Source organism: Cariama cristata, unplaced genomic scaffold (genome assembly GCF_000690535.1).
Source record: "Cariama cristata isolate BGI_N322 unplaced genomic scaffold, ASM69053v1 scaffold12088, whole genome shotgun sequence".
Taxonomy (NCBI): Eukaryota; Metazoa; Chordata; class Aves; order Cariamiformes; family Cariamidae; genus Cariama; species Cariama cristata.
Genome location: NW_009631741.1, coordinates 32,984 through 56,553, shown reverse-complemented (window position 1 = coordinate 56,553; position 23,570 = coordinate 32,984). Strand labels below are relative to the sequence as shown.

The window sequence follows — 23,570 nt, the reverse complement described above, 5'->3', positions numbered from 1 at the left end:
TTTTTAAACCTTTGAAAATTTTTTGGGTTCATTTGAAAGCCATAAGCCCAATTACTCTGACACAGTACTCTGTGTTCTGCATTCATCAGATCTGATATGTCCAAGCAACTATATCAGTTTGGGTTTTGTCCCAGTGACTAAGACCTTTTCCACTGAGCTCTTTGCCTTTTTGTTCCTGGAGCTCTGTGCCAGCCACTCTTCTTCTGCTCAAGCACCCAGAGATTCTTTGCTAAGCTGCTAAAAGGTTCTGGGTTTTGTTGTTGATGTTGCATCACAGAAATTCTGATGTGGAGTTAGATCCACCAAACATACCTTTAAGAAAAAAAAACACAAAACAAAGATATAGCCTGCCCTACTCCCATAAAAACTTCTTGTCGCTGTCTTCCTTCATCCATCGTCGTCCCTGCGGGAGCCGCCGTGGGCTTACCTGCTCCACGTTTTGTGCTGCTGGCCCAGGAATTGAGGTGGAATCTCAGAATTCTAAGAGGTTAATGTGGCTTTAAATGAGTTTTATAGAATATTTTTCCAAATTATAAATGGCATAAATATGCCATTTATAAATGGCATAAATTATAAAGGTCATACTTGTGAATGAGAAGGCCAGGGTTTTTTTCATATACTTTTGAAATGTATTTAGCAGTATGCTATTATATCTAGATATGAACCTGGAATGGATGGTGCTGTTCCTGCAAGAGGTGCTGGGATCTTCAGGCATTGATGCCAGGAGCACAGCTTATGAAGTACTTAAGGAAATCAAAGCAATTAACATTTAAAACCAGATTTTCTGCAGAAGCATGCTTGTGTCTCAAACTCTTCTGTGAGAGCTGGATGTGTTGTAAACGTGGCATTCAGGCCATCTGTGAGCTTGTTTCACTGTCACTCATACACTAGTTATTGCATGGCCAGCAGTGTGGATGTCACTTGTCCTGTTCATGAGGAGGAATAAGGGGATGACTGTCCTCAGACAGTAGAGGTGGCTGTCCCAAAGGGACCTTTTAAGCACAAACACTAGGAAGAGCACCGTGGAAGCTGCTGGCTCTTCGCTTTATAAATGTCCTTCTCTTTTCCTGAACAGAAACACGTATTCTTGGAGTGTATTCCCACCAGTAATTTATACAGAAACACAGAAATCTTGAAGAGCAAATGAAGTGTCTGTCTTCCAAACTGTCCCCAAGAGTTTTATTCCTTTAACCCACGTGGAACATTTCTCATTAACAATACAAACGATGTTCAGGTTGCAAGCAGCAAGAACCATGACCTGATAGTCAAAGATATGAGGACCACTAGTTATATTAATATCAAGAACATTTTTTTTTTATAATTCAGATTCCTTATTTACTTTTCAAAAACCCGCTTCTATTAGTCTCAACACTAAAACACTTCTGATTTTGGCAGCAGCAGTGCCTTACTTTAACTAGTAAAGCACGGATTATCTTGGCAGTAGCTCTGACTCTGCAGATGTCAAAGCCCAGGAGAGAGTCATGCCTGCCATCTGGCCAGGCGTGGCAGGCGGCTGTGAAGTCTTTTGGTGTTCCCTCAACAAATATTCGTTTCAGTAGAAAGTGCCTAAGCTGTCAGGGGGGTCCCCGTGCCCACTGTGTTTATTGTTGCTGTTTTTTCCATCACAGAGTGCCCTTCACGCTGTCACCTGTCATGAGAAGGTGGTGGCTGTCCGGAAAGATCACACAGAATCATTAGGAATGACTGTAGCAGGCGGAGCATCTAACTGGGAATGGGATTTGCCTATCTATGTGATAAGTGTTGAACCTGGAGGAGTTATCAGCAGAGACAGCAGGATAAAAACAGGTAAAAAAGAGGGGAATTTGAAAGCCTGCTCTAATTCAAAGGCTTCCTTTGAAAAACAGAGGGATAGTGAAAGAGCATCACACCCTGACATCTTCAGCCATCACATAGATTTTTGGGATGCGTCAGAGTAGAGGGGTTTAAGTTAGCTACCCAAAAAGGTATAATATGCAGCAGTAACCATCTCTGTGAAGTGGGATGTAGGTATATTCTGGTAGGGGGGAAAAAAAAAGTTTTTCATAGGAAAATGAGCTTGCACCATGATCTCCTAAATTTTTGTGCTTTTTTGTCATATCATTCATGGCTTTGAAAGAAACATAAAGGAGCAGAATTCCCATCATATATGAAGCAATTTTAGTGCCTTGTGGCTCAACATCATGTCTGGAAATGTGACCTCATAATGCCATTTGGCTCTTGATATAACAGAGTGATAAAATCAATAGCTTCTCCCCCTCTGCATGAATAAGCCTTTAGAGTAAGAGGAGGACCATATTTTATCAGTGGGTTTTGTGGGAATAGGTAGGCAGCAGAGGAACGGTGAAACTCTCAATTTTCAGGATGTTACATCTCCAAGAGCCAGGTACCTCAGTACCCTGCACCCAGCAACCACACACCTCCCCATCCCGTTGCCCTTCATTCCTTACCCTCAGCTTCAGCCCAGTCGCTGCCCAGAACCTGGAGGAAAATCCTGAGTGCGAGGGAAGTGAGGGCACCCAAAAGTGGGGCAGAGTAGCTGCAGCCCAGCCAAGCCCCACGAGCCTGGGTCACAGTGCCCAGCACTGGTGTGCGTGGGAACCTCCCCTTTGCGGCAGCTATGGCTGCTCATCAAAACCCATGTAAGAACATGTCAACAGGAGCAAACCAGCAGGTTTCCCCTTTCCTCCTGCTGGGAAACTACTGCCTCTGTGTGATACATTTTCCAAAAAATATTCGTCATGAGACAGCATGGAAAATTCAGCCTAGTTAATTTGATAAAATTAGAAACAAATGAATACGTGATGTTATAACAGCGCCATAGGCCTCCATAGTTTAGAGCAGCCCTTAGGCTGTTGTCTGTCTCATCGGGGCAGACCACAAGAAGAGGTTAATGTTGACGTTGCGGTGCCTGGACGGCCGGTGAATACAGCCCTGCCTGGAGGAGAGGGCACCCAGGGAAGCCCCTGCGTTGCAGCGGGCCATGGAGGGCAGCGGAGCACTTGGCACCGTGGCCACTTGCATGACATTAATGATGTCTTTATTGTTCTCCCTGTAGTTATTGAGGTCATCTTTGCATTTTTCTCTGAAGCTGCTGTGCCTACAGTATAAATAAGGCATGCAGAAAGATGTTTTGGCTTGCGGCCATTCAAACAGGCATTAACATTAAAATAATAATATGTTATTTTGCAAAGCAAACTCTATGAAGAGCCAGCTGGAACGGCAGTCCTCAGCTTAGGGACCGCTGGGAGAAAACCACCTTTGAGCTTTCAGGTTGAGTACAAAAGCTGTTAGCTGGAAGTGGGTTTTAGAGACCCGGACTAGCATCAGGTGCCCATACCAAAGCTTGTTGGTACAGCAGGACCCCAGCTGTGCCGTTTGGCTCCATGTGCAGGATGTGATGTGGCAAGAAACTGGGACCAAAGCCTCCGTCCAGCCTGGTGATGCTCCTGTGTATGGGGATCTAGCCCCTTCCTTCATGCCTGTGGCATGTTCATTAGCACATTCTTTACATTCATGTTAAACAATGGGATTAACAAGCAGCCTCATCAGGCATCAAGTTCTTGGCCATGGCTTTGACTCACTTGTTTGTGTGGCTGGGGAGGGGATCCTGGAAACACTTGCAGGGTTTTTATCATCCGTTTTATCGGTCTCAGGTGACATTCTCCTGAATGTGAACGGGATTGACCTGACAGGCGTCAGCCGGAGCGAGGCCGTCGCCTTGCTGAAAAACACCAACTCGTCGGTGGTGCTCAAAGCCCTGGAGATGAGAGACTGCGAAGCCCAGGAGGAGCGGGAAGGCCTGCCACCCCCCGAGGCCACACAGGCGACCTCCGAGAGCAGCGAGTGGTCACCTTCCTGGGTTATGTGGCTGGGGCTGCCACGGTAAGTCCACAGATTGCATCCTTTTCCTGAGGGGGAGTGGGAGGAAAGATTTGTGTTTTCTGGCAATTCTTTCTTTTGGCTTGATGCATTGCACTGACATCTTAATTAATCCAGGCTCTGTTGCAGACTTGACTCTAAATACCTCCCTTTTGTAAACGGGTATGTGTACATGGAAAAATAGACACGCAGATCCCCTTGCAAGGGAGGAAAGGATCCTGAATTGTTCCAGTCTTGAAAACGTATCTGGCAATTAGGGAGCAAAAGGAAAAACTTGCAGGGATAAAGGAGCTTGCTGAGCTGGGGTTTAGGCTCGACCACCCTGCAGAAGGCAGAACTACCCCTCCTGCAGCTCTCGAGCTGCACAACCCTTCTCCTTAGCCAAATCCAGCTAAATTGTTTGACTTTGCCCAGATGTTGCAAAGCGTGTGCCGTTGGCCAGTATCTCTGAATCACCTCTTTTAACCCCACCCCCGACTGAAAGTCGTACATTTGTCATACACAGGAAGCAGCTGTGTTGTCATTTCAATGAGGATAATAAGAGCCGCATCGCATGTCGTTAAGTTCTGTCAAACACACTGGGTGTGCAGGGTGTATACCTGCAGCTTCAGAGACGTTTTATAAAGTATTAAATGAGGACATGCTGTGAATCTGAGAATATGTGAAGCTAGCATCACAGAGTTGAAACTGGTATTCAATTTTAAGGAATGAAGAATTTAGCTTACAAGTTACTTTTGTCCATAGTCCCAACCCTGGCAGCAGTTCAGCGTGTCTCTCTCTCTTTTATGGGAGGGCGTGAAAAGACGGTCTGTAGAACAGGCGGGCTTTTGCTCTAGGCACAGTTTCAGGACTCCTCTTCATTTCCCAGTCTTGCATAGCAGGTTGGATGCTTTCCTTCCTTCTGACCTGAGCCGTTTTGAGCTCATTCACCTTGCAACAAGGCCTGCTGTGAGGGCCAGATGTGTTTTGAGGCTTGGTCTGAGAGCAATGGCTGCATAACACATGCTGAAGCACTGCAAGAGCAGAAGGCAGGCTGTGTGTCTGTCACCCACAGATGAAAGGTTCCTCCTCCAGTGGAGCAGGCTACGTCTTTATTCCTGTGAAAGAAAAGCAGTAAAAAAGAAAAAGCAGTAAATGGATGTCCCGTAACTTGCTACCCCAGGCAATGATGAACATTTCTCACCCACCCTCACTGCAGACAGGGAGGCCCAGGGAGGTCCTCATTCCCGCTCGCTTCTTCTCTGGCTCTGAGCTTGACCAGCAGCATTGTGAAGGCACTGGAGCATGGGTAACGCTCCCAGCAGAGGCAGCAAGCAGACTGGATGCTGCAATCTGCAATGCTGAGTCTTGCCTTCAACTACCATCCATTGCTAGCTGGACTAAGACAATTGCACCCTGCTTATGCCTGCCCTGACCCCACCTTTGTTGGGTTGCATAGAAAACCTGAGCAGCCTGGTCATCGCCTCCGACCCACAGCTGCCTCATGTCCCCAGCAAGGTGATGGAGACAGAGGACAGAGCTCCACAGTACTGCAGGCTTGCACCCAGGGTTCACATCAGTCAGTTCCACTTTGCAGATTTGGAAGAAAGGCTGCTTTCCCCATTTTAAAAGCGGTCTCTAAGCTCGCTCTATCCCTTTCCTCCAAAGGCTTCATGTGTGAAGGCATTCCCACCCCTTTGGTCTGAAGGAAAATCAGGTGCAGTGTCAGGAAGGCTGGAGACAGGAGTTCATTGTAGCTCTATCCCCAGCTGCGAGGCTGAGCACAGAGCTCAGCGTGGCCCTTCTGCACCAAAGAAAAATTGGGGGACTGGTATGCTGAGCTGGTACGCTGCTCTGAACATCAGACTAAGACAGGGACTAACGCTGATTAGACGTGACAGTAACAAAGATGCGCTGCAATCCTTGCTGGTTGATTGAGCAGGGGCGTGTGAGGATCAGGTTTGGGTTTGCTCATCAGGTATTATCAGACTCTCCAGTCTTCTCCAGCATGAGTGTGCTTACCCTCTTACTCTTGTACTGATTCTCCAGGGCCCAGACCAGGCATCTGAAAGTTCTTCAACAAGTTCTCTCACTAGGACGTGCATCATTCATTAACTCATTCTGCTCCAGGCTGAGCATTTAACCTTTCCCTATCTGGCTTTCAGTTTGCTTTTGGCAAGGATCACATCCCACTAGATCTCAAGATATTGCCAGCAGTCTCATGATGTTTTCTAGGCTGTTAGAGGAAATTTTTCTCTGTCCAAATAGATGTCTGGCAGCTCCGTTTTGGCAAAGGTACCTGATGTGCAACTATGGGGCACGATGGTGAAGATTCACCTACCTTAATTAAAACCATTTATCACAGAGACTGCTCCAAGATATGTGAGTCTAAGAACATTTGGTACAGCTGATGGAGGAGTAGAAATGTCAAAATTGTGATTATACAGGATCATGCAAGGTACTTGGGAAGATGGGCAGGATAGGGCACATCTACACAAGAAAAAAAGAATAGAGAGAAAAAGCAGTAGGCCAGGAACAGGCACGATTAAAGAAAGAGGTGGCTGGATGGTAGATTCATTAAATTCTGTCAAGATGTGGCTCTAGACAAGCCATGGCAGTGCAGCGTGAGTATCTGTTCACAGCAAGCAAAGTGGGGAGCACAGAGGCAGCCTGGCATTGCGACTTGGGATGCTCAGGAAACTGAGCGGAGAGGAGACTCCTTCTGTGTTCCAAAAACATTGAGTTTTGATGAAAATCCTGTGAAGGATGGTCCCATAAAATGTGCTGAGTTGAGCTAAACACTAGAGAATGTCCACAGACCTCTGTCCATGACTGATGAAGTAGAAAACAGATTAAAAATAATAATAGTCACATAATTAAAAGTACCTTCCTTACTTTTGAGGCTGGTGTACTGTAAATGCCTAATTCTCCATACTAGCACAGAACTTGCCCTTTTCCCAGGGACGGCATATATGTTGCACAGATGGGCACAGACAAGAGAGACAAATAAATATTGAGAGTTAGGGAATTTTACTATTTTTCTGGATCAAGTTGGTAGCAGCAGAATTGGACAGGTTATCGGACTCCTTACACCAAAGCTCAAAGCCTTGGAAAAGCCATCTTGCATAATTTAACATTTGTGGATCTCACTTCAGCCTTTTCCTTGTGAGATCTTAAAATTGGCTTTGGTCATTTTTATATGGCTTGACAATACATAAACAACTCCTCTGTTCTTTCTGTAGTACAATCCAATACGTGGCGGTTACAAAATAGATGCATGCATGCATCTGACGTCTGTCAAACCTTGGCCCGCATGCGAGCGGAGGGGCTGCAGGCTGGGCGTCGGGAGGAAACGGTGATGCAGGCCTCCCGAAGACTTATTTCAGGGTAGCTAATTTAATTGTTTGTTGTTGAGGAAGACAGGTCTCCTTTATTGTCGGAGGGAAATGGTGTTGTGAAGCATGCACAAAGGGAGTAATGTGGAGCAGCTGCTGAAAAGCATTTCCCCAGCCCCAAGACGTTTCTTTTACTCTTGCTTGTTTTCCTGCTCTCCTTTCTTTGCTCTCCTCACGTCTCCTTCCCCCGACTAGCACTTAAAAATACTTTATAGATCATCCTGTCATAACATTTACAAACATTAGTACTTCACATGAGTGCTTTTCTTCATCTGCAAAGTGAGATGAGAAAGACAGGAGGTGGCCAAACTCATTCTGCAAACCAGGGGTAGAACTGGATGTGAAACATGGAATTAGGACAGAAGCTCCCACAAATTAACTCCATCCGGACTGTAGGGCTCTGATGTGAGCAACTCTCAAATGTTACTGTACTCCACTGCCACTTGTCTACTGTAACGGGGCAGGGGGAAGGAGTCATGCTTTTCATACCTGTTATTGCTGAAGTCCTCCTGAAGTTGGGCTGGTTTTCAATCCCAGAGCATAAGGCTACTCACGCTTCACGAAAAGCAGCAGGGAATTGTACATATAACTACTTGGAAACAGGCACTCTTAAATTCCTCGTGCATCAGTAACTGATGCTCAGTTGCAGTATTTCTTCTGATAGGACCCTGTGTCTAGGCACTGTTTATCCTCAAATCTTGAATCTCAGGCAAGTTCACACACAAATTACTCCTTGTCCTCGGCTTTTGGAGTATTTACAGATACAGAGGCAGAAGACTGCAAGAGAAGACTCTTCCCAGGTGGAAGACGGTTCTCCTTGGAGCAGTTGCAGTTTCGTGGGTTATGGCAGTTTAACCGGGCCAAAACATGCAGACTGAGGCTTTCGTTACTGTAGAGAAGTCATCTACTCAAACACAATAATCATCTTCAGATGATGCAAGTACTATGCTATGGCCGGTGTGATGGGTTGGACCCAGCCTGCAACGAGCGCCCGCACAGCCCAACAGCCCCAGCAGGATGAGAGAAAATAGGAAGGATGAGAGTGAGAAACCTCATGGGTCAAAGTAAAGACAGGGAAATCCCTCACCCATTATTGCTGTGGGTAAAACAGACTTGGCTTGGGGAACTGAACTTAAAACATTTAAATGCCAATTTGGGTATTGGGAACCAAAGATGACAAAGATGTAAACAGGCTGAGAAAACCCCTTTCCTCCTGTTTTCTCATACTCAGGGTCACTCCAGCACCTCTCCTCCCGCCCTCCTGGTCTCCACTGCCTCGCTGTCCCAGCAGGTTCCACCCCAGCCCTCCGGCCAGGCAAAAGGCAGCGCAGGGGTTGCAGTCAGGGCAGAGGTGTTGCTCTCTGCTGCTCCTTGCTTCTCATGGGTTTCCTCTGCTCTGGCAGAGAGAACAATCCTAATGCTAGCATGTCATGTCTATTTTACTTAAATTTAGCATACGCTTTGACAGCAAATATGCATTTATGCTTTCTGGACCGATAGAGACCATGTAACCGATAACCTCACAGCTCGTACATGCAGAATGCATGTAAGCCTTGTTTGTCTTCTCTGCGTTTTCTTCTCATTTCTTTACCTGCTCAGCCATTTCTTTTGTATGGCATTAGGATTTAGCTGGTCACCTTTCAATTGCAATGTCCTCTTTAAGCACTGGGCAGCAGAGACCCCCCCTTGCCCCCCCAAACCAACACTAGGTAATAGCAATAACGGCTGAATCCTGGCATTGCTTGGTCATGACCTTGATAAGTACCATCAAACATAGAGGGTTTAAGTGATTTTGCACATTGCAGAAGTCCACAGATGGCAAAGTAATAGTGCCTGGCTGCTGAGGAAAGCAGCAAATGTCACCTGTTTCTTACATTAGCAGCCAGTGAATTCTTGTGCAAATATTATATACCTACCATCCTGGCAGCAGGTGAATATTTGTAGGTCCCGGGAGACTAATCTAGTATTACTATAAAATCCTGCTGTGAAACCCAGCAAAAGTGTTACTTGACAAAAAAAAAAATTAAAAAAGCTAGACATATTGGTCTTTATGTTAAAGTTATTTATCCTTCTACAGAAGAAGTGTCCGCTGTTTCTTAGAAACCTAAAGAGTCTCTGCATTGAGCTTGTAAGTTGCTTGCTGTAGACCAGCCTATAATTACAGACTTGGAATAGCAAAAGTATTTTCAGGATCTTCAGTCATGCCTAGGTACACCTCTAATCATGACTGGGGTAAATACTAAGGACAGAAATTTCTGTTGCTTTTTAACTAATGAAATTAATTTTTTTCCTGCTTGAATAAAAAAGGAAACAAAGCAGGTATTGAAATTAATGTACTCGGTGCAATAGGCAAAGTGTAAGAGTCCAATAACCTTACTACTCTTGCTTTCCCCTATTGTTTCATCTAAGTTTTGACTCAGCATAACGTACAGTATCATAAAATACATCTGAAAGACAAATGGAGGGAGAAGCAGATTTCAGCTCTCTTACCATAAAACCTTGTGTTAATCATTATAGTGAGGACAAGCGATCTTCTTGACAGCAGTCTCAGTACTCCAAAGCACTGGCTGACACGGATAGGCTTCTCTCATCTTCCATGCTGTGACTTACCACGTTACTTGACAAGAAAAGCTCAGGATCCCTTCTTCCACTGATACTCTTCTTTGTGTCATCTCTGTTATTTTTATAATTCTGGCTCATTTCATTGGCCTTGAAATTATTTAGCTTTGACATGCACCACCGCTTTTGACGCAGTTAATCACATACAGGCTCTTATCTGGAAGATGAAACAAGCCACTGGACTGCACAAGGTAGGTGACATACAGTTTTTGGAGTGATGGTTTACAAATATTAAATCCAGCCTCAGTTAAGTGTTTTTCTCCATCACTTTCAATGGCAACTAGATCATTTGCATAAATCCTTACTCTATGAAACAACTTAACATTTTAACCCCAAGATTACCTAGTAATTTTACTTTCAGGATGACTGATTGTAGAAAGCAGCACTACAAAACCAGAAGGGAAGCGTATGTGTTTAATAGCATGGAACTTTGGTGCTATTTTGCGTCTTCAAAACGCTCTATGGGTGTATGAAAAGGCATGTTCATCACCAATGATTCATCACAATTTAAAGTTAACCATAAGACAGTTAATTAGACTGGTTTGTTTCAGGTATTTGTACAGCTGCAAAGAAATCGTATTACGAAGAAATACATCTGGAAGTCTTGGCTTCAGCATCGTAGGAGGTTATGAAGAACATACTGGGAACAAACCATTCTTTATCAAATCCATTGTTGGGGGAACACCAGCATATCATGATGGCAGAATTAGGTAATGGTAACCATCTAATGAAAAGTACCATTTAAGTAAGTCTTGTGTCTAGATCATTTGTTGGTTTTTTGGTGTGTTGTTTTTTTTTTTTTAAACAAGTTTTCATGAAGACAGTGTAGGGGGAGAGAAGGAAAAGACTCATTGATACAGAACTAACACTGACAGATCTGGAAATCGGCCATAAGCATCCTGAACTTCAGTAGGTTTGCCTTCATAGTAGAATGTTTTCAGATGTCTAGCAATCACTAGTATATGAATAAGTGTAAGGATAAGTCAAGTTTGATTTCTGGGGTACTACAAAGCATGCCAGCACAGAGAAGCTTTCCCACATCCCCAGCTCAAAAAAACCACCCCAATCCACCGACCAAAAACCTTCTCTGCAAACACCAATACAATTTAAGAGAATAAATGCAGAATTACAGAGCAACTTAAATCAATTAAGAAGTCTTAAAATGTAGTTTGTTCAGAACACAGATCATTCCCATCTGAAAGAACTATATCCTATTTTCTTTCAAATATGTCTAATTAATTATAAAGTTGTAAGGAGAAAAAAAAAAAAAAACCAAGAGAAGTATTTTCACCTGCTTTATTCCCTTATTCATAAACAGTAGTTAGTCAAAGAAGGAATAGTAATAGTCATTTCTACCCCTACCTCCCAGCTTAAGGACATGCCTCGGTATTTGTAAACATTTAAGATGAGAAGTCACCTTGTTTAATTGTTCCCTTCACATTTCATTTTCAGATGCGGTGACGTCCTCCTTGCTGTCAATGGCAGGAACACATCAGGAATGATGCATGCCTGCTTGGCAAGGATGCTCAAAGAACTGAAAGGAAAAATTACACTCACAATTGTGTCCTGGCCTGGCACTTTTTTATAAAACAAGTCTTCATGGAGAGTATAAGTAATTTAACACAGAAGAAAAAAAGGAACACCAGTCTTTGATTTTTTTGGGGGGTCAAGTATAAGTTTATAAAGAAAAGGTTTGTGAAATTTCAACCTGCCTGTCAAGAAAAGTCAAGTTTGGGCAAAGCAGGGACACCCGTCAGAAAATCACTTGAGCGATTTAAGCTAGACTTAAGTCTTTCCTTCCTGTGTTCTTAAGTTTTTTTGTTGGTTTTTATATATATATTTAATGCATTATAACAATAATGAAATTTAAGGAGCAGCAGCTCCTGCTCACCCACTTTATTTTGATTTACAAAAAGAAATCCTTGAATAACTTATGGAAAAATTTCTGGCAATTTTTCTAGTTGCAAAAATCAGGTGAAGGTTTTTATCCAACCTGTTAATAGCACTTTGATTTTGTGTACCTTTTCATGGGCAGCATGAAGCTGGTATTTTCAAGACTTTCAAGTACTGTTTGTTAGTCTGTAAAACTGTGAATTAAATTTCTAAAATAATTAAAAATAACTGTAACTGTGTACTTGTACAAACATTATTTTCATCCGAAACCAAATAATCTAGTTTCCCTGGTATGTTTTGATTAATACTATTAAATCTAGGATTTTTATACAGATTTCTTGTTTTTAAGGAAGTACATTGCACCCTGCTAATACCATCAAGTAAGCCTTCTAAATAACACCCTGACAGGGCAGTACAATTTTTGCAGGACTGCCGTGCCAATCACACTTGATACTGTTATGGAATGAGTAAATGTAAAAGCGATGACAGTCTTGTATTTTTTTTTAAAATAGTTCTTTGCGTTTCTCTGAAAATTACTCATGTTCCAAAGTTTTTTTTTTTCTCCTCACAAGATAGCAATGGGAAGAGGGTATGTTTGTTAATCTTTATCATGTTAAGGACAGCTGTTCCCCCAGAACAAAGACTAAAATGAACTTTCTCTTAAGCTGCTGAAAAGCAGCAGGGATGATTATCCAGCTTAATTCACCCTTATGCACCCACACAAACCAGACATAATTACCAAGTGTATCATCACCACACTCAGTGATTCACCAGACTAAGAACAATCAGCACCTTTTCCAGTTTCCCTTATTTTTTTTGGTTTCACCTTACTACAAGGTTCTTGAAGAGTGTGCAATTCCGGCCTGGCAGTAAAGGATGACCTTTTCAAATATGAACTCCACAAGCTATACTAAACCCACACTGTTCCAGATGTTGGTATATAATAAAGTGAATGCGCACTGTTTCTAAAGTCAGTAAAAGACTGACCTTCCCACCGGCTTATGAAAAAAGGATACAATTTAATACAAAGAATTTAAGCCCTATGTATATTGTAAGCGCATAAGCCTCTAGCTGTAAGATGTTTTCTCACTGCTTCTTAAAAGACAAAGTCAGTCCAGGAATCTTAACATGAAAAAATCATTTTTTTTATTTTCAAAAAAACCAAAGTAACCTTTGATTTCAAACTAACAGAACAAGACTAAGAGCAAATTATTTTAATACCCAGAAAAATAACAAGATTTATAGTAATCTATTTCTGGCACTAATATATATGCAAGTAGGCAAAAAAAATCACACAAGCCTATTCCACAGTGGCAGCTTCAGTGTTTTCCTGTTCAGGAGCAGGTTCACTGCTGGCTTCTTTTCCTTCTTTGCTTCTTTTGGATTTTTTGTGTTTGTGCCTTCTGTGGCTGTCCCCTTCTTCACTGTCATGACGACGTCTGCTGTTACTGAAATAGAGAAAAAAAATACCTCAAACAATTGCATGACACTTCAGGCCCCATTTAATTACAGAATACCAATAAAACAGCCTTTGCATTCATATTTGAAAACTGGCACCTGCTTCTGTTCCAACCCATATAATAGTTGGATGTCAGTGGCAAACAATTTTTCATGGACAGGTACATACATCCACCTATCCAGTACTTTTTGTTGGGAAACTGGAATGATTTTTCACATTTGCAACCCACATTCTAATAGTAATACTTTTAATAAAGTAATGTCCTACTGGCATCCCTTAATGGTTTAACATTCTTATATTGACCCTGTTCCCTGGACTTAACGTTTATTTCTAACTCAAAAAGGATCAAGTTGAACAATTTCTATCAAGTGACCATGAGGGTTATTTTACTAAGAATCACTGTTGAGTTCTTACGTTAATGCTGCCGAATGTCAGCTTCACTCCACCTCTTTCTGACCCACCATTTTTACCCTTCTTTCCCCAAATTCATCATTTCTGTTCACTAGCTAAGACTGTCACATACATCACCCAACATGAAGTTACCCAGGGCCAACATTGTTTTTTGTCTGTCCACATTCAATATGGCAGACTTGTTCCAATTAGTACATCTAAGCGTTTGCAGTCTTTTCACAAAACTCCAGTTTGTTTGGGGTTCTTTTAAAAGTTTACTTTATTTTTCTAAACTGGTCAAGTCTTTCGTATCCTATTAAAAAAAAAATCTCAAACCTTCGAGATGACTTGTGTCTAGTCTCTTCCTTCTCTCTGTGTCTCCTTTCTCTGTGTCGGTCTTCTTTCTCTCTACTTGTTCTATGACGGTCATAGCCTCTTTCTGCATAGTCTCTGTATCTGTATCGTTCTTCATCACTGATTAAAAAAGAAGATATTTTTCAGGACCGTAACACCAAGCAGTATCTATATTAAAAACCCAAATTCTTACAAACTCTCAAGATAAATGACAGCAAAATCTTAATGTTGCTCTGGGTTTCTAAACAAGATCCACAAAGTATGCTCTTCACCTTACACGCTACACCCCTGTGGTTAATGCAATTTTGAAAGGAGATTGTTCAATAAAAATGGAAGGAAAAAAGAATACGACAGTGTCACATTAAGTTTACACAGGCGTTATCAAGCAGTTAGCTTAAACCTGTATCTAGCTGCAAATAAAGTACAATCCTGCATAAACTTTAGTAATGTTTTCAGATCAGTGTGTGTGTAACGCTCAACACTTATCAGCACACTTTTTGACTATTATATCATTTGGGTAAATAAAAATGAATTTTGGTATAGTTGACATATTTCGTTACATCAGCTTCAAGAAAGGAAAAGCTAGGTGCAAAGAGACCTGACAGTAAAATATACTCAATGTTTTCTGTTGCTTTTAAAATTATTTTCTTTCCAGTGCCAATGCTGTCTCTACTTCCATTCTCTTGGATTATGATGAGTGCTGCCCTGACACAATGCTGGTAACACCCCCTAAATATTACAGGCTATACAAGAATTTAAAGGCTTTACTTAAAACCATATTTTCATATTTTGACTTGGTGAAAAGGGCAGTTCTAAGAGTTCAGTAAAATTTAAAAAAAAAGATGAGAGCAGTATCTACAGTTAGCCAACACCATCAAATGCTACATTAGCATAGCTTAAAAAGGCATGATCATTTTATTGTTCCTCTACCAAGAAAATCCTACCCAGATATAGTGTCAGTATCATTTAACACAAGACTTCAATACAAATGAACTTACTGTAACTATTTATATATCACATGAATTCTGAAAGATCCCTACCAAGTCCTAAAGAAAGGCACAATGTGACCAGGATTTCTGAGGCACTAATTAAAATAGGTAACAATTCAGATACTATTAAGCTGACAAAAGCCAAGTGTTTCATGCTTTCCATCTTTGCCAACATTTACCATAAAAGAAAATCTCTTCCTGAGGTCCCCGACAGCAGCAGAATAGACCAAACACATCATGCAAGAACAGCTCAAGCCTAAAGAGAATTCTCATGTCCAGGAGTAGTGAGAACTTAAATCAAAACAATTTTATCTGCCATAAATTGGATCCTGTGGTCATTTCCCAAGTGAAGACATTATATTAGTGATTATTACAGCGATGCATTAAAACTCGGAGTGAGAAGGAGGAATGCCTGAAGCAACAGCACTAGTCTTTCTATGAAACTCTGTATGATTACATCATGAAGCAAATTTCAAAAATTACCAATTTAAGTCACTGTAGAGAAGCATCAAATACCCCACAGAAAAATCCTGTTTTTCTAAGGGACATTAAAAATATTCACAAATCAAGAAAACTACAGCTATTACTAAAGAACTCAAAGTTGTTACTCATACTCAGAGTAATATGACTGCATTGATTAGCGCCTGCATTGTTACAATATTTATAAGATTTTATAATACACTTATAACTACAGATCTGAGAGTAAGCTGATCAAATCCTGCAAAGTACATTTGTGACAGATGGCAGAATCACAGAATTGTTGAGGTTGGCAGGCATAACTGGAGGTCATTTGGTCTAAATCCCTGCTCAAGCAGGGCCACCAGGACCACCAGTTGCCCAGGACCATGTCCAGATGCTTTTGGGTATCTCCAAGGATGGAGACTCCACAGCCTCTCTGGGCAACCTGTGCAAGTGCTCAGTCCCCCTCACAGGCATCATGCCACTACGACTTCCCTTAACTATTGCCCCCCTCTTAAGAAAAAAAACCCAAAATTCAATTGCATTAAACACTTCTTTTTAAAGACTATTTTAAATCTAACATGTCTCTCCCACAAGAAAATCCTACAACAGAGACACATCAACTTATGAAAAATTAATGCAGTGCAGCCACAGCACATAAATTCTGATCATACTATTCCACAGACAGCTTAAAGCACCCTAAGGTTATAGTCCAGGCTGTGAAAATAAATTCATTTGCTCCACTGAGATGTCCAAAACCCAGATAGGTAACCTAAAGCAGTTGGAGGTGTCGGGAAGGGAGAAAATAAATCCCAGATCTTACAATGCTGAAACCTCAAGTCCTACGCCTTCAACTTGTTTCAATCTGTATTGATCATTTACCATTTTTTTTACCCTCAAGTTTCTACTCTTAGTATCAGGGAAAGGAGGGAAGTGTAGGGGAGACATTTACAATCCAAGTCCCTTTCTACTGAGCATTTCTTCTCATGGCAAACTAACTCAAGGCTTTGGGGAAAGGGGTAAAACCAGCAATCAGAAGAGTTTCCTTACCAAATGTCACAGAAAGATGAAGGCTGGTATCAACTCCTAGTTTCTAGGACAAGTCATACTCAAGAGATGACTAGCCTAGCTTACATAGCAGTTAGTTTTGCAATTCAGAATGATAGTCTTAATTTGAGTTTTGTTTGAAGTGTGTCTTAAAATTTGGTGTGTAATAAAGCAGCACCATAAAGACAGTATGTCTTTATGCCTGGCAAATTCTAGTTATAAAGCTCAGTTTTAGAATATAAAATAAAAATAAAAAAGTATAATGTTAAAAAATGAAATTAAAAACAGGTTCTGAAATCTACCTAAAGTTATAACCAAAGGTAAAGTCTGATTTGGACAACTGAAATTTTTTGTTAGACATGGGATTCCCATATTAATGCACCTTTAAAGTGCTAGTCATTAAACTAACTAGTCATCACAATTTTAGGAGCCTTACATTTCTGCAGGTTTGCAGGTATAGAAAAAGGTAGAACCAGTTCAACTACAGTTTATTCCCAGTATCCAATATTACTTCCCAGAACTAACATTTTGATGATCAGTATCCTATGAAAAAGTTAAAATTTGAATGTCTAACACTGCCTTCTGACAAGCCTGCCACAAGAAATTAGATGGCTACTTGTAGACTCACAGCTTAGTTTCAAAGCTGAGATCCAAAACCTTTAACATTAACCCAGAGTATGCATTTTCTCTGTTACACAAGTACTTTAAAACACTCTAGAAAAGGTTAAAAATATTATTGACACTCCTTTTTAAACCTTATTTTGGCAAACTACTAAGGAACCATGACAGCTTGTAAGTGTGTCTGAAAATAAACCACCTTTCTATAAGTAAAGCAAAAAATCAGTTTGCCAAGTCCAGTATGCTGGGAGCTTTCAGGAACAGAAATAAACGCCATCTACCCAGTGTTACACCAGTGATCTCCTCTCCATTTTGTATCTGGGCTTACACTACAGTTATCAAAGCCTTCCAGGGACAGCCTTGAGAGCACTACAACCTTTGACCTGTAGAAGAGGACTTACAGTTAGTTACCTGTGCCCTCCTGGCAAAGCCACCCAAAAACCCAGTCCAATCCAAAAAATCTTTGTTCACTACACCTTTGGGTACTTTTCCAAAACAGACTACAAGCTATTAACTTCACAATTCAGGAGGTCTCAGTTCGGTAGAGATGTCCAACTTCTGATACCCGTATTCAAAAAAACCTTCCCATGTATTCAAAAATCCTTCAGCAAAGAATCACAGAAGGATCTAGGCTGGAAGGGACTTTGTGGAGGTCGCTTGGACTAACCCCTCCTCAACACAGGGCTAACTTAGAAGTCTGGTCAGGTTGCTCAGGGCCTTGCTTAGTCAAGTTTTTAGTATCTCCAAGGCTGGAGATTCCAAGACCTCTCTCCACAACTTGTCTTACCACCTGATCACTCTTCTTGTGATTACCCTCCCCAATTGGAATTTCCCTTGCTCTGACTTCTAACTATTGCCTCTTGTCCTTCCTCTATGCACCCTGAAAAGGAGCCTGGCTCTACCTTCTCTATAACCACCCACTAGGTAGTTGAAAATAGCCTTTAAGAACCCTCCTCATTCTTCTCCTGGAGCTAAATAAACTCCATTCCCTTAGTCCTGCTAACCACCCTGTCAGACCTCCACTGGACTCTCCAGTCTATGAAGGTGTTCTTTTTCATATCAAAGGTCCCAAAACTGGGCCCAGGACTTTGCACATTGTATCAAGTACCAAATAAGAGGGGAATAGCAGCATTCTGCACCTGCGGTCTGCACCCTAATGCAGCTCAATGCTTTTTGACCTTTATCACACATTAAGTGCCGAGTTCCATTCAATTTGCTGCCCATCAGGAAACCAAGACCTTTCCTGTAAAGATGCTTTCTAGCCAGCGAGACCCTCATCTGCTCTGCTGCATGGGATTATTGGGTTCTAGGACCTTAGAAAACACAGTTGTTGGGTTTTGGTTTTGTTTTTCAAATTGCTGAGGAAGAACCACAAAGTGGTAAGGTTATCAGTCAAATTCCAAAGTTTACATTTTTAGTGGTAACTAATTGAAACTATCAAAACAAAAAACCCCATAGTCTTTGCAGAAGGGAAAACAGTCCAAAAAGAATGGTATCTTCTCAAGGGGGCAGAGTGAGATATATTGTAAAAATGCACAATTTCATGCGAGGATAGCAGAGTAAAGGTAGAACAGAATATAAAGACAGCTGAAGGTTCATTTTTAAACCACATTTTGGTTATACTAACAGAATAAAAAGAATTCCCATTTTCTTATAATTTTAAGAAATACTGTAGCACAAATACAGTCTATTTATCTGGAAAATAACTGCTAAAAACATTCAAAGCAGTAATTTCTGAGCAGTAAAACGCTAAAGATGACAATTACTCCAAATCCCACCACAGCGTTGCTTGAACAAAGTTTAAACAAAGAGAATTTAAGCAAAAGTAATGCATTGTGCAGTCTCTAAAACAGTTAATGTTATCTTCCTCATAGATCGTTTTGTTTTACTTTTTTGAGTGCAGAGAACTGAAAATAAACCTTCTTAAAAAACATTATGTCTGCATGTTCTGTCTTAAGCCTCTCCCACCTTCTCTGTGACTCCCAAACCAACTTACACTAGTTAAGGGCCTCCCGTTTTCTTACACAGCCATGTGGCAACAGCTTTGCTACAGATGGTGGATAATTTAGTCACATAAAAAAGCTGAGGCCTGCTCTTCCCCCTCCTTTACAGATAACTCTGGCAGCAGCACAGAGATTTCTCGAGGCCTGGAAGCTATTAAGGTTCATTTCAAGCACCCTTGAATGACCAGGCTTCTTTCTGGCCTTCAATCAAGCTGTCTGAGAAACAGATGTTTAGATTGGTCTTGAGTTCTCAAAACCTGACCCTGGAACATAGCACATGCACACAGGAGAGGACATCACCACATCAGCATACATGGAAAATCCCCTACCTTGCACCCAGTCTGGGTCTTCAGCTAACAATCATCATGCAAAAAATGTCATCTCTCAACTGAAGTAATGTTGGCTCCGGGTGCTCTCATTCCCCACAGCGTAAAACCATCGGTAAAAACAATCCGCCTAATAGCTAAGGTATATATTCTCCAAAAATTGAAACTTAATGAAAAACACTGAGAAAAGTATCGGGACGTTTACCCCAAAATACTTAGTAAATAATGAGCAAAGTAAATTTAGATAAATTTGGCAAACCAATAGACCTCTGCTCTATGGAGTCACAGCGAGCTCAACATTAAATGCTTTGTACTTGTGCACGTGAACCACAGAACAGTTGCAGCTTTTTTTTTTTTTTTAAAGCAATTAGAGAGTTGGAAGCCGAATAAAGTTATCTGTCATTATTTTAATCACCTGCCTGAAAATGAAAAAAAGTTCTTGACCTTGAAATAGTAGTTTTTTAAAAAGATGGGACAGATTATTATCCAGCCAGTGCTAATGACCAAACTAAGCATTTTAGGAGCAAATAACACCATTAATTGAGGTCAAATGTTGCATCACATTGCTCTTAGCACTGAATTGGCAACTAAGACTCATTTAGTACTTCTACAGATTTTTCTAGAACTACTGATGTCAAAGACAGCTGAGTATCTCACTCATACACAGGGCTTAAATCACACTTTTAACCTGTAAAGCAGTATGACATTTTGGATGTATACTGTCGTTTTTACACTTCTGTTTTACATTTAGAAATTTAATTACAGCTTCCAAAAGAAAAGGGGGAAGGGGGAAGGGGAGGAAGCCACACTCTCTAGCTCTTTGGAATATACAGCTGAACACTAAATTTTAATGTTGAAGTACCCTATTTAACACAGGCAGAGGGTTTTGAGTAGAGTTACAGCATGCTTAAAACATTTCACTAACCTGTTGAATACACTTGGAGTTGGACTGTGATCTCGGTCCCTTTCCCGGTCTCTGGTACGTTCTCGATCTCTGTCTCGGTCCCGGTCGCGATCCCGATCTCGGGACCGCTCTCTCTCACGTTCTCTGTCCTTCTCTCTTCGTGCATAGTAATCCCACTGTTTGCTGGTGTCCATAAGACTAGACCATGAAGGAGCAGAACCTGCAAGGTGCGGAAAGGTGACTAAAGAAAAAGACGTGGGTATTAGAAAGAACAAAATCAGATACCATATGAAAATTGTAATACTTATGCATGAAAACACAGACGTTTGTCAGCCTCCTCCAATGACATTTTTTCCTCCCCCTTACACATGAAAGTTAATTCTGAGCAAACTCTGCATTTTTTCCATGATGCCAATAAAGGCCTCTGGCACTTATTTAAATACTTGTTATGAAGATGTACAGAACCAGGATGTACACCACAAATACTGCTTAAATCCTTTTGAAAAAAAAGGTATGTATTCTGCAAAGATTTGCTGAAAAAATCTGATTTTACGTGGTCAAATGGCTTTGTTTTAGGGGAATAACAAATCAAAAACAACCAGAAAACAAAACTGCCTTTGAAACTCAGTGGCTCTGAAAGTACAGTTCAGAAAACCAAGGAAAAAGGATGCTTCCAACTTTCTATTTAGATGCTACTATTTTTATGTTTTGTCCTTTAAAATCATTGTATTTAAAATATAGTCTTAGGTACAAAGTTCTCATTCACTAATTTATATTCTGTACTGTGCTTTGCTATACTTTTCCGATTACAGATGTAACAGCAGCTTTAGAAATAAATTCCATATTTCATTCTGGGGAAAAGAAATAACGCTCCTACTTATGCTTTGTAAGATACCATTTCTAATGAATATTCAGCATAACCACTATTAAATGTAATAGCTTCAGAAAATTCAGCATATTATCTTCATCTAAAAGATGATACGCTTAGGAATTTAAGAAGGAAGTCATAACACAGTCTCACAGCCTTTTTAGGTAACCAGCAATGGGAAGAGAGAAGGGACATGCTTCTCCATTGCTTTCTGCCAACTCCGATGTAATAACTATTACTTTTAATGCCCCAATTGTTCTGTCCTGCCCTCCCTCTCCAGAAGTCCCGCGAATGCATCCTGTTCCTGAAAGCCAAGGGCGGCAGTATTTAACTGGAAAGAGCACTCTCTAGTGGACTTACAGTACAGAGGACTTCCCACTCTCTGCTTATCTGCTTTGCTAGCCAATGATAACATAGCCTTCAATAAATCGTTTGTTTTGAGCTCCACGTCATTATCTATAATATGAGAACAACATTCACTTGACTCCATGGTGGCACAAAGAGACATTAATAGTATAATTAACATAAATATCCATTGAACAATGCAAAGTGCATTACTGATGCTGTATTTAATACTGTCGAGTTATAAAACCAGTGGCTTCTGACAGCTATGTTCAAACTGCCTTGCCTACAACATCTGGGGTATGCCTGCCCTGAAAGCTTTGGCAGAAGCTTAAGACAGCAGTTTGCCAAGCATCCAAATGAGGAATACAAAAGACCTTCTGAGCAGGCAGTGGAGCAGGAAAAAACACTTCATTGTTAAAATACATTTGCAATGAAACACATTATAATTCTTTAAAGAAAAAAAACCCCAACATTTATACGAGGTTTTGCCTCTAACAAAATGCTTGACACTGTTTCACTTCAGGGCTACAGACAAAATGAGGAGCTAACAGAAAAAAAAGTAACCTAATACAATAGTATGTTGTTCATTATACTGCCAAAACCTGAAATTCTTCTAAGGAAAGCAGCCAGAAATAGCAAAATAACAGCTGGACTTTAAAGACTGCTAATTTCCTTGACTTGCCACTATGTCAACAATGTATGTATGGTCTACAAGACACTTGCTGCCAGAATATTCTGATCTAAAGTGTAAACTTAAGTTTAACTTTAAATGTATACTACAAAACAATTATTAATGGTAGTATAAACTTTCACAATAAATTTGGGTTACTCCCTCTCATCTGCAGTAATTCTCATCAGACAGAAGTATGTCATTTCCACCCCAAAAACATGAGATAAACCAGTTATTTGATACTCTGCCCATTTTTATATCTAGATTTTCACCAGTAATTATTCACGACATACAAGCAGCTTACTTTCTAATACAAATTGGTGTTCTGCATTTACTACCTAGAATGAAGTAATTTGTCACTTTTAGTAATTCTACATGGATTATTCTAATAATTCCTACAAAAAAGACAGACACTTCCAAAGTTGAAGTCTGATTTTATTTTTAAAACAGGAAGAGAGGGAGCTTTGAACAATCCATAGTTTTGGAGACTTAAGTCCTGTTTTGGAGATGGTTTAGAAATGTAAAGTTGCACAGTGTTATAGTACAAGGCAAACTATTTAATACATTTTCTTTGTGCCTCAAAAATACTGACTCTCAAACTGTTTCTGTAATGCTGTATTTCTTGCAAGTTTGTAAAATATAAAGAACATTCAGAGCACAGACCAGAGAAACGCTTGAGGAAAAAGTGGACAAGCATACAATACAAGCCGCTTCACTGGTAGACCAAACACAGTGCCATATACTGACAGGTCAATAAAATTCAAAGATCTGATAGCAAAGGTAGGACTGAATTGCAAAAGGATTTACGAGCAAATTGAAGAAGCTGCATTGATGCAGTAGAAGAGCACAAAGACAAAACAGACGTTCTTGAAGCTACAAGTTAAGAATATTATTTTGCTATGCAACCTTCCTAATAGGCTTGCAGTGGGAGACATATGCATGATGACTAGGGAAAAGACACCAAGGCACGAGATTAGCAATTTGAACAGGCAGAAGAAAGGCTAGAGCCTTAATCAAGATTGGTATTTTTCATAATGCATTCCACATGCTTATCTTCCCCCTCATTTTAACAAAGCCTTGAAACATACAGACTGGCAAAGTAGACAACAGGCTGGAGATTCAGTGCTGTCATTCAAAGCAACTATTAGATAAATATACTTAGCAATTCTTAATTAAAATGATCATCTGTACCCTACTGCACTGCAGAGTCCTCAATTTACCTAAGCTCTGACACACGGACAACACTAGTAAAATACTGGCCAGTTGTGACATAGCGACTGTTAAAGTAAGATGCTGGCCAGGAAAATATCTTTCATTAAGAGATAAACAACAGCAGTAAAATGCCACTGAGCCTCTACAGATCGAAAAATCCG

At 40.7% G+C, this 23,570-nt stretch overlaps 2 protein-coding genes across 2 annotated transcripts in view; one reads left to right on the top strand and one right to left on the bottom strand.

The window, feature by feature from the left end:
* LOC104166235 (E3 ubiquitin-protein ligase LNX-like) overlaps positions 1-12,003 on the top strand; it is a 69,074-nt gene extending 57,071 nt beyond the window's left edge. The window contains 4 exon segments of the mRNA XM_009706098.1: positions 1,629-1,806; positions 3,654-3,882; positions 10,424-10,582; positions 11,325-12,003. Coding sequence (XP_009704400.1) covers positions 1,629-1,806; positions 3,654-3,882; positions 10,424-10,582; positions 11,325-11,460 — 702 coding nt within the window. The 3' untranslated portion in view covers positions 11,461-12,003.
* Positions 12,004-12,888: 885 nt separating this feature from the next.
* FIP1L1 (factor interacting with PAPOLA and CPSF1) overlaps positions 12,889-23,570 on the bottom strand; it is a 43,552-nt gene continuing 32,870 nt past the window's right edge. Inside the window, exons 16-18 of the mRNA XM_009706099.1 lie at positions 20,336-20,555; positions 13,951-14,088; positions 12,889-13,213 (exon numbers count right to left, since the gene is read on the bottom strand). Of these exons, the coding sequence (XP_009704401.1) occupies positions 13,066-13,213; positions 13,951-14,088; positions 20,336-20,555 (506 nt within the window). The 3' untranslated portion in view covers positions 12,889-13,065. The remainder of the gene's footprint in view (positions 13,214-13,950; positions 14,089-20,335; positions 20,556-23,570) is intronic.